At 39.8% G+C, this 11339-nt stretch overlaps 1 protein-coding gene across 1 annotated transcript; it reads right to left on the bottom strand.

Annotated features, from left to right (window-relative positions):
* Positions 1 to 5163: 5163 nt before the first annotated feature.
* Positions 5164 to 10993, bottom strand: LOC105988178 (zinc finger protein 501-like). Its single transcript, XM_013019721.1, has 3 exons — positions 10909 to 10993; positions 10349 to 10435; positions 5164 to 6434 (listed from the first exon to the last, which is right to left on the bottom strand). Exons 1-3 carry the CDS (start codon positions 10991 to 10993, stop codon positions 5164 to 5166), a joined length of 1443 nt encoding a protein of 480 aa, XP_012875175.1.
* Between the last annotated feature and the right edge of the window lie 346 nt (positions 10994 to 11339).

Genomic DNA, 11339 nt, shown 5'->3' with positions numbered 1-11339 from the left:
AGAAGAAGAAGAAGAAGAAGAAGAAGAAGAAGAAGAAGAAGAAGAAGAAGAAGAAGAAGAAGAAGAAGAAGAAGTAAAGGAAAACAAAGTATACTCAACAGCTTAATAAAAGGGTTTTTTTTAAAAAAAAAACCTAATGAAAGATTCAAAAACAAATAACAAATTCAGATGGGCACTAGAGGCTCACATCCATAATTCTAGATACTCAGGGGGCTCAGATCAGAGAACTGAGGATTGAAGCCAATCTGGGTAGAAAAGCTGAAGACTCTCATCTCCAAAATAACCAGCAAAAACTTGAGGTATGGCTTGGGGTGTCAGATGAGCAAGCAGAGTAGGTAAGTGGGAGGCCTCACTACCAGCTAGAAAACAAACAAATAATTCTGTCTACTACTTAAAACCAATCAAACACACTCCACAAATATAATCCCAGTTTAACAAGTAAATGCAATAAAACACTCAATGAATACAAATTCCTTCAGATAAGGGAAAAATCACTAGATTTGGCAAACCTATGAATAGGTGTCTCTCATTAATATTAAAAAAAATACCTCTATGTAGAACCAGACATGGTGATACATGTCTGTAAACTCAGGGAACAGAAGCAGGAAAACATCAAGTTAGAGGCCAGCCTGGGCTACATAGCAAGAGCTTGTCTCATAAACAAAACAAAAACATTTATCACTATAATTTACCAAATTAATAGATGAAAGAAAATTGGGCACTGGTGGCTTACCATATAATCCTAGCTGCTCAGGAGGGTAAGAGCTGAGGATCACAGTTTAAAGCCCAGAAAGATGAATCCAGAAACTCTTATCTCCAATTAACCAGCACACAGTTAGAAGTAGAAGTAAAAGCTTCTACTTCCAGTGGTAGAATATTAGCCTTGTGGGAAAAAGCTAGGCAAGAGCATAAGCTCTTGAGTTCAGGCCCTAGTACGGGCAGCAAGAACAAAAGGAAGAAAGAAAGAAAACACAAAGAAAGCAAGTAAGAGAGAGAGAGAGAAGGGAGGGAGGGAGAGGAGGAGGGGAGGGCAGGTAGGAGGAGGCAGGGAAACCAAGGAAGTGTTGCAAAAGATGTACATTTTTCTACAGTTCAAGAAAATGTATTCAAAAGATAGAGACTTATTTGTTATATTCAATACTTTATATAGCTATAGTATCATAAAGCGTACATGATGAATATATGAATGTCTCCATCAATGATACCTAGTAGTTATACAGAACTTGGTAGCTTATAAATCACTTTCACATCTATTTCCGACCTAGAATTAGGTCGGAAATAGATGTGAAAGAAAATAATTATATATGATATAGTATATACATATATATGAGAAAATAGATTTGAATGGATAAAGAAGATTCTCCAAATCCCAATATTTTCATTCTTTATTTCCTTGATTCTCTACAGTATATGCTGCATATGAAATTTAAATGAACAGATAATTCAAAATTGAAAAAATTCAAAATTATAACATATATTTAGCATGTGATTTTCATAATTTAACACTACAGTTTTATCTTTAATAACATATCTATCTTTCTTTCACAAATCTGTAATCTACATTTAGCACTGTTTTTTTCCCCCAATTTAAAAAGTGTAACTCATTGAAAGCTAAATGAAGCAGCCTGTAGTATCGACCTATTCAGTAAGTATTCCTTTTGGTAATCGTTTCTAACTGGCTACAAATGACCTCTGTGTACAAACCTTTGACTTGTACGTGATACAACCCAATCTGCCATTTCAGTGTCAAATACAAAATGTTGGGAAAGATAAAGCAGTACTTTCAGACCTAAGAGAGTCTTACGACAATGCCCCATAGTAATCCTCTGAGCACAGCTAAAAGCCCTGGATTTTATATACTACAAAACAAACCTACAAAGATTCTAAAAGATGGAGACTAGATGGCCCTGGCCTAGGACCCTGAAATACACTACAGCAGTATTTCTTGGTGCTTCTTTTTGGCTTTTGTATTCTAGATTGCAATCTGGAGAAGATGGCAACCCAGAAATGCCAGATTCGTTTAAGGTACAAGAAAATAGTAATAGTACTCTTTCTAGAAAAAGGATCAATGGCAGTGACTGAGGCAAGAGCCCTTTGTGAACCTGAAGCTAGAAAAATAGAAAACACCCAAGTGAATGACAGATAAAACTACAACAGACCTGAATTGTGACCCCCCTCCTCCCCTAAATTTATTATGTTGACTTCTAATCTCCAATGTGACTATATTTGGAGATAAGATTGTAGGAGGTAATTATTTTAAAAGAGTTCATAAATGTGGGGTCCTAATTCAATAAGACTGATTCCCTTATAGGAGACAGCAGTCCACATATACATAGTCAAAGCCACGAGGACACAATAAGAGTCAACCATCTTTAAGAAGATAGCCCTCAACAGGAACCAAACCCTACTGGACCCTAACTTGGACTTCCAGCTTCCACAACTGTGAGAAATAATTTTTTAAGTCACCTAGTGTATGGCCTTTTGTTATAGCAGTGTGAGTATACTAAGATTTTGGTACTAAAAAGTGGGCTGTTGCTGTATTAAATACTTATTATACATACACAAGCAGTTTGGAATTGGGTAATTGTTAGAAGCTACAGGAGTTTTAAGGTGCCTGCTGGATTGGCTTCCCAGGTTCACGACTGGGGAAGAATTTTACTTTATGTCTCACTATATCTTGATTTGAGTGATATTTAGGCAAAATTCTGAGCTTTAAAAGAGTTTGCTGGAATAGTTGGGATGGAATAAATATAGTTTTCACACATGGACACCAATATGGTGGAAAGGTACAGAACACAACAATATGTATCAAGTTGTCATTCTAAAATTTGAATGGGGGGCTGGGAATGTGGCTTAGTGGTACAGTGCTTGCCTAGCATACATGAAATGCTAGGTTCAATTCCTTAGTAACACATAAACAGAAAAAGCCACAAGTAGTGCGGTGGCTCAAGTAATAGAGTGCTAGCCTTGAGCAAAAGCAGCTCAGGGTTGGGGCCCAGCCCCTGAGTTCAAGCCTTAGAACTGGCAAAAAAAAAAAAAGTTGTATGCTGAAGGCCTACCCATTTATGTGACTTTACTTGGAGATGGGGCTTTTAGGAGGTAATTGAGAAGTGAGGTCTAAGTGAGGGCCGATCCAATAGAACTGGAAAGAGAAGCCTGATTTTAGATGTTCCATATTTCTTGGATTGTACTAGGGCTTGAACATAAGAAGCCTCACCCTTGCTAGGCAGATGTTCTAGCACTTGAGCCATGCCTCTGGTCCTTTTTTATGCTACTGGGACTTGAATTCAGGGCTTCATGTTCTCAACTGGCTTTTTCTCCTAGGGCTGGCACTCTACTACTTGAGCTATACTTCCACTTGCCCATGGTCCCTTTATGCTTTCATTACTTTTTGAATAGCATATCCCTTTTGCCTGGGCTAGAATGGACCACAATCCTTCTATGTATGTTTCCCTTTTAGCTGGGGTCACAGGCAAGTACTTATATACTCAGCTTGTTTGTTGAGAGGGGATATCTTGAATTTTTTCCCAGGCTGTCTTCAAACCACAATCCTTCCAGTCTCTATCCCTGGAGCAGCTAAGAGTACAGACACGAGTCAGCTACCATGCCTAGCTGACTCCATATTTCTTGAGCCATACAGTCTATGAAGTTTTATTAGAATTGATAAAACAAAGATTAAAAATAGACTGGGAGGAACGGTCTCAGAAACTGTAGGGCTACAATCAAAGATCTAATAGTTCTGCCATCAGAATCCAGCAGGAGAAAAGAGATGACACATGGGATGAAATTTTATTTGGAAAAACCCATGGCTGAAATTGGCAACAGCCCAAAACATACATGGATTTAAGAAGCCCAACCAACTCCAAACAGAAATTCACCCAGAGAGCCACACCAAGAAACACCATAGCCAAGGAAACCTCAATGTGAAAAATACTAACTCAAAATGTTCCCAACAATAACTCTGAACGTTTCAACTTAAAAAAAACATACACAAGGAAGTTATCTGCCTCTCTCCAAGAGTAAAATGGTGAAAGGCAAGTTTTTCACAATGTAATACACAATGTCAGTACAACTCTATGATTACATTTTACTATGGCATGTAAAAAACCCCAAAGGTATAATTGACATACCACTGAAGTAATTGTTTAAATAAATATTTTCCAGTAACTCAGATAGCTTACGAGATTGAATATATCAAAGGCCTCTTCTGTATCAGAACTTTCTAAGCTGCACTGGAATTAACATGACTGTTAGTAGGCCACATAAGCGAGACTTGTAAGACAGAGTGCAGAAGCAAGCCCCAGGCCAATATTCTTCACCTTCAGAGCAAAGATTACTGCATAGGAACTTTACAACTGACAAAATAACAAGTCTAAAATGTTTCCTGCTTGTTAATATTCACTAGTTATCTCAACCAACATTTCCTGGGCTCATCCCACTCCCCCCAACTCTTTTTCTATCATTTCCATTTACCTACTTTGTGTCCTGTACGTAAGGCCAAAAGACAAGTCTTATCCTTCCACCATTCCTGATGCTGGACAAACTGTAAGTTTTCAATCTCTTATTGCTATCCTACAATTTCCCTAAATGGACCTCACCTATACAAATCTGTCCTCTTAGCATAAAGAATCTACCTACCCTAGCCAAGATGTTTTCTTTCCCTCATGGCATATGTACCCTACTTCTCTCTTAAGGACTTGGAAATTTGCATACATGTCAGAATATTAGAATCAATTCCCTCTTTTCCAAGAGAAAAGTTAAATGTCCACTAGGACATTTCTGTAAATGTAAAACTTTTTTTTTTTGTTGGCACTTGAACACTGGGCCTGGGCACTGCTGTCCCTGAGCTCTTCAGCTCAAGGCAAGCACTCTACCACTTAAGCCACAGCACCACTTCCAGTTTTCTGGTGGTTTATTGGAGATAAAGTGTTTCACGGCCTTTCCTGCCTGGACTGGCTTTGAACCATGATCCTCAGATCTCAGCCTCCTGAGTAGCTAGGATTACAGGTGTGAGCCACCAGCGCCCAGCTTAAAACTACTTTTTCATAGTCTCAATGAGCTTACACTGACATGACTTCTCAGTATTTTTTGTCTTAAATTTCTTTGTAACCCTCATAGAATATATAGTGAATGCTAAACAAATATTCTCTGAATATATGACATTTATCCAGTATGGATTCTCTTCTGTTGGCCAAAGGCTGGTTGCTCACTAAAGGTTTGTCCAGATTCCTTGGTTTTCCCTCCAAAATGAGTTTTCTGATGCTGAGAAAGGGATGAACTCTGGCTGAAGGCTTTCCCACATTCTTTACACTTATAGGGTTTTTCTCCAGTGTGAGTTTTCTGATGCTTTGTAAGAGATGAGCTCTGGCTAAAAGCTTTTCCACAATCCTTACACTTGTAAGGTTTCTCTCCAGTGTGTGTTCTTTGATGACGAATAAGGGCTGAGCGGTCACTGAAGGCTTTGGCACAATCACTGCATTTATACGGTCTCTCCCCAGTGTGAGTTCTCTGGTGCTGAGTCAGGGCTGAACAGTAGCCAAAGGCTTTCCCACATTCATTACATTCATAAGGCCTCTCCCCAGTATGAGTTCTCTGGTGCTGAATAAGGCCTGAACGATCACTAAAGGCTTTGCCACATTCATTACACTTGTACGGTTTCTCTCCAGTGTGAATAACCTGATGCTGGGTAAGGAAAGTGCTTTGGCTGAAAGCCTTCCCACATTCATTACACTCATAAGGTTTTTCTCCAGTATGGATTCGCTGATGTTGAGTAAGGTATGAACTTTGATTGAAAGCCTTCCCACATTCATTGCACTCATAGGGTTTCTCTCCAGTGTGAATTATATGATGCCGAATAAGGGCTGAGCGATGGCTGAAGGCTTTCCCACATTCGTGACATTTGTAGGGCTTCTCTCCAGTATGAATTCTCTGGTGCAGAGTAAGGTGTATACTCTGGCTAAAAGTTTTACCACATTCATTACATTCATAGGGTTTTTCTCCTGTGTGAATTCTCTGATGCAACACAAAAGCTGAGTAGTAACTGAAGGCTTTTTCACATTCACTACACTTCCAAGGTTTCTTTTCAATACAAATTCTCTCATGCCTAATTATATCTGAATTTTGTTTTAAGTTTTTTTTCAATGAATCACAATTATGGAGTCTCTTTCCTTGCTGTTGAACAAATAATGACTGTCGGCTAAAATTTCCTCTATATTCATCACACTGGTAATTTCTCTCCCCAGGAAGTTTGTTCTGAGAGACAACCTCTTGTATTACGTGTTTCTCATGGTTTTCTGGCTGACTTTCTAAAGCATTTTCACATTCACTGGAACGTTCCTCTGAAAATCTTTCTATTAACACCCCAGGGGCTGCTTCTTCTTTAGGAAAGTCTTTCTCTGGAATTAGCTCTTTGCTTTCTGGTATTCTTTCCCAGTCTGAAAGAAGAAAAACACACACAAGGTATCATTTCCTACATCTCCTACCTATTGTGGTAGAGAAACAGTAAAAACAAACAAAAATTAACTTCATAGCTCTCAAAAACAGCCTTGAGAGGACATAGGAAAGACAGGTGACTAGACAAAGTACAGTTGTATAAAGGCACTCAACATTCCTGTGGGCAGTAGGACAGCAGATTTTAAAAAGAGTGTAACAGGACAAGACTAAGCCAAGGTGATTTGGAAATGAAAAACAAAAGACAGAGTCTGAAGAAGACAGAGTTGGACTCAGAAATAAATGTCTCCCAGGATTATCCACTGTACCCATCTCACCAGAGCCTCTCAATGCATAAATCAAGAAAGACCCACATTAGCTAATTGTATTACCAATCTTCTCAACTCCATTATGTTCCAATCTCTACTAGCAAACTAATCTTTCAGAACCATCCTTCTCAAAACAAAAGTCTTTGTTACTACTGGGTCAAGAAAAGACAAATTCTTGAAGTTGAGAATCGATGTGCTCTAAATCTATAACTTCAAATTAACATCTATATCTTCAAGCTTAGAAGTTAGGAAGCAAATGATCATCTATTGTCCCACACCCAGCAAAATAGAGTATGGGAACCAAATTTCTTTTCTTTGTTTCTTTTTCTTTTTATTTTTTTTTGTCGGTTTTGGGGCTTGAACTCCAGGCCTGGGCACTGTCCCTCAGCTCTTCTGCTCATGGTGAGCACTCTACCACTTGAGCCACAGTGCCACTTCCAGTTTTTTGGTGGTTTATTGGAGATAACAGTCTCACAAACTTTCTTGCCCGGGCTGGCTTTGAATCTCGATCCTCAGATCTCAGCCTCCTTAAGTAGCTAGGATGACAGGCATGAGCCACCAGCACCTGGCAGAACCAAATTTTAAAAGAAGAAAAAGAGCAGTATGTGTTATTGAAGGCAAGGTTACAGCTCCAACGCTCAGACTGGCCCTTAATCTGCTAAAGTACTTCTCTAAAACTCTAAGTTTACTAATAAGACTTTAGGCTTTTAAAAATGTTTAACTATTCCAGGTTTAGATAATGCTGTGGTTTGGGTATGGATGAATGTATCCCCCAAGGGTAAATATTCTGATAGCTTGATCCTTAGTTTGGCAGTGTTGTGATAGTGGAGACTTTAAGAGGTGGGACCTAGGAATGATAATATGGTTGAGCAATAGAGCCAGTGCCTAGTAGGTGTGAGGTCCTGGGTTAGATCTCTCCCACCCCTACCAGACACATATACAAAAGAAAAAAGAAGAGGTAGCATTTAATGGCAGGTAATTAGGTCATAGAGTGTCACTACCAGAAGGGATTAATGCTGGTCTAAAGGAATGAATTAGTTCTTGCAAAAATTCGTTGTTACAAAGTGAGGTCGCTCCATATGCTTGGTTCTTTCTGTCCATCACTGTTGTCTTTCTGTGATACAGCCAAGAAGGCTCCAATGAGGGCTGAACCACCATGCTCTCAATTCTCCAGAACTATGGGCTAAATAAACCTCTTTATAAAGTACTTAGCCTGGGGTATTTTTTATATAGAAACACAAACAGACTAATACAGATGATATTTAATATCTAATTTTGTGTCTAAATGAGGTGAAATCAATACAATATTATAAACTGTACACCAGACTTAGGGAAGTACTTGCGATTTTAAAGGACCAATAGAAAAATGTCTGAGAGCTGAGCGAGGTGGCTCACATCTATAATATCAGCTATTCAGAAAGTAGAGATCAGAAGAATTATGGTTCAAGGTCACCCTGGGAAAAAAGAGAACCTATCCCAACAAAATAAGCTGAGAGTAACACCTGTGATCCCAGTTTCAAGAGAGGCTACCAGTAGAAAGATCATGGTCTGAGGCAAAATGTGAGACCCTATCTTAAAAATAACTAAAACAAAACGGTGCTAAGGGTAAAGCTCAAGTGATAGAACACCTGCCAAGGAAGTTCGAGGTCCTGAGTTCAAATCATAATACCATACCCTCACACACACACAAAATAAGGTCAAAGGCAAATAGATGTACTCCCAAATATCTGTGAACACATGGTTAGTGGAGGATTCTAAGGGACTTGAGGATTTGTGTAAAGGGTTCAAATTGGAGAACAGAGAAAGCAAGAAGTTTGAACAGGTAGATTAAAAAAGGCCTTGAAAGTAAGCAGAAAAATGGGCAGTGTAAACAATTCACTAGGGGAATCTAGCAATATGACACTCTGATTACTCTTACTAAGATTAGAGAAAGTATAGTTAACTGGTAGTCTATTGCAATAATCCAGTTTGAAAGAAGTAATAAAGTCAACTCCATTACAGATTTCAAAAATAAAATACCACTGGGAGCCAGTAATCTTGGCTAGTCAGGAGGCTGGGATATAAGGATAATGGTTGGAAGCCAACTGAGGTGGGGAAGTCAGTGACTTTTTTTTTTTGCTGGTCCTGGGGTGTAAACTCAGGGGCGCTGTCCTTGAGCCTCCTTTTGCTTAAGGCTAGCACTCTACAATTTAAGCTGAAGTACCACCTCTGGCTTTTTTTGAGTAGTTTTATTGGAGATAAGAATCTTACAGACTTTCCATTCCAGGCTGGCTTTGAACTGTGATCCTCAGATGTCAGCCTACTGAGTAGCCAGAATTACAGGCACGAACTACTAGTACCTGGTTTGAGAGACTCTTATCTCCAATTAACTACAAAAAAGCCATAGGCAGAGATGTAACTGAAGTTAAAGAGCACTAGTCTTGAGCAGAAAAAGCTCAGTGACAGTGCCCAGGCCCTGAGTTCAATCTCCAGGACTGGTACACACACACACACATACACACACACACATACACACACACACACACACTAAAAAGAATGCATCTATTAATAGCCTTAATTGATAGCTCACATTTGCTTAACATTCTAAACACATATCTTGGATTACTTCATTTGCTCCTCTCCACAAATCTAAGTGCTAACATTCTCGTCTTCTTAATCCTAGAAAACCTGAGTCACAGAGTGTAAGTAACTTGTTAAAAGATCAGAGCCTGTAATCCTAGCTACTTAGGAGGCTGGGACCTGAGGATCATGGTTCAAAGCCAGCCCAGGCAGGAAAGTCTATGAGACTCTTATCTCCAATTAACCACCAGAAAACCAGAAGTGGTGCTGTGGCTCAAAGTGGTAAAGCATTAGACTTGAGCAAAGAATGCTCAGGGATAGCGCCTAGGCCACAAGTTTAGGCCCCATGACTGACAAAAAAAAAAAAAAAAGATCGAATCTACTGAATAGTTAAGATTGGCTCTGAACCTAGGATGACTAGTTCCCAAAAGTCTATACCATGCCACATTGCCTCTGGTTGGATACAGAGCAGAAATCAATTTACAGAAATCAAAGTATAGTTATTAATCAGAGACTCGGACAATAGCATCATTGTACAGAGATATAATAGTGTATGTAAAGAAGCCTGGTTTAGAGTCTTATATCCAAGCAAGTTATTAACATGGAAAGGTTGGTTTCATTCCACTTTATTTTTGGAAAAGCAATTCATTTGAAAACGGTAGAAAGGGGCTGGGAAGGTGGCTCAGTGGTAGAGCGCTTGCCTTGCATGCCTGAGGCCCTGGGTTCCATTCCTCAGCACCACATGAGCAAAAAGAAAAAAGCCGGAAGTGGCGCTGTGGCTCTAGTGGTAGAGTGCTAGCCTTGAGCTGAAGAGCTGAGGGACAGCACCCAGGCCCAGAGTTCAGGCCCCACGACCGGACCAAAAAAAAAAAAGAAAGAAAGAAAACGGTAGAAAGTATTAAAACAAATTCTACAGAGAGACTGAGACTCCAGTTCCATATTTCCACAGGTCTAGTGAATTCTGAAGGCTATTGCACAAGCAATTCTGGGTTATCTAGGTTGTATTTTCACTGTTTCCAATAATCACTCACCTGAACTGGCTGTTTTTGAGACTTCTCTCTCCAGTTCCTCCCTGTGCTCCAACTGAGAGATTACACTGGGATTGGAAATTGGAAGCCCTGTTCATGGGGAGAAAGAAAAGAGTCTGATACATAGCTCAGTGCTGGTTCCTTGGGCTATAGGGAGAACAGAATAAAAGAGAGGTCAGTTCTGGACTTCCTCAGCAGTGCTCAGAAGGCAGGAAAATTGATATTGGTTTATCTGAGTTCAGAATAATTAGTCACTTGCAGTTAGCTCTTCCTCGTAAAAGAATAAGCACTTGTGTTCTTTAGAGTTTTCCCCAGAACTTTGTGTTGGCATCCTTGCTTAATGAGTAGAAAAAAATGTTACATGCCCATATGATAGAGGTGCCCATGTCTAATTCCAGGAGCATTGAAACTATATCCAGAAATAGCAGACACTGCCTGTGTCAGGCCTTACAGAAATGAAGAATTAAGACTTCAGAGAGTTAAGTATATCAAAGATCCTAAAAACTGAGGAACCAAAGATATAACACTTGGTAAATTTTCAGGGACTGGAATGCCATCCTTACCCAGAAGGACCAGATTCCTGTGCTTCTCAGGTACATCTCCCTGGGAAGGCTTCAACTGCCCCCACTGGGTGAGAGCCTCAGCCATATCCCTGATCAGCAATCCCTGGAAAACCAAACACATCAGTGCTCACCAACAGGTCTCCTTCCAGAGGCCTCAGAGGACCCAAACTGACAGTATAGGAGGATGACAGGGAATTCAGGAAGGCTAGACAATATGACACTGCACCTCTCTATTCTAAGATCTGCAGATTCACTCTGCCTCCATTCATCAGAGCTACATGGCACCTGCAGGTAGGATGCAAAGCTCCTTCAATGTAAAACCTTAGTGGGCACTGGTGGCTCAAACCTGTAATTTTATCTACTTAAGAGGCTGAGATCTGAGGATTAAGGTTCAAAGCCAGACCAGGCAAGAAAGTCCGTGTAACCCTCAT

Source organism: Dipodomys ordii, unplaced genomic scaffold (genome assembly GCF_000151885.1).
Source record: "Dipodomys ordii isolate 6190 unplaced genomic scaffold, Dord_2.0 Scaffold47, whole genome shotgun sequence".
Lineage (NCBI taxonomy): Eukaryota > Metazoa > Chordata > Mammalia > Rodentia > Heteromyidae > Dipodomys > Dipodomys ordii.
Note: the sequence above shows the minus strand (reverse complement) of the source record. Positions and strands in the feature narration are given on the sequence as shown.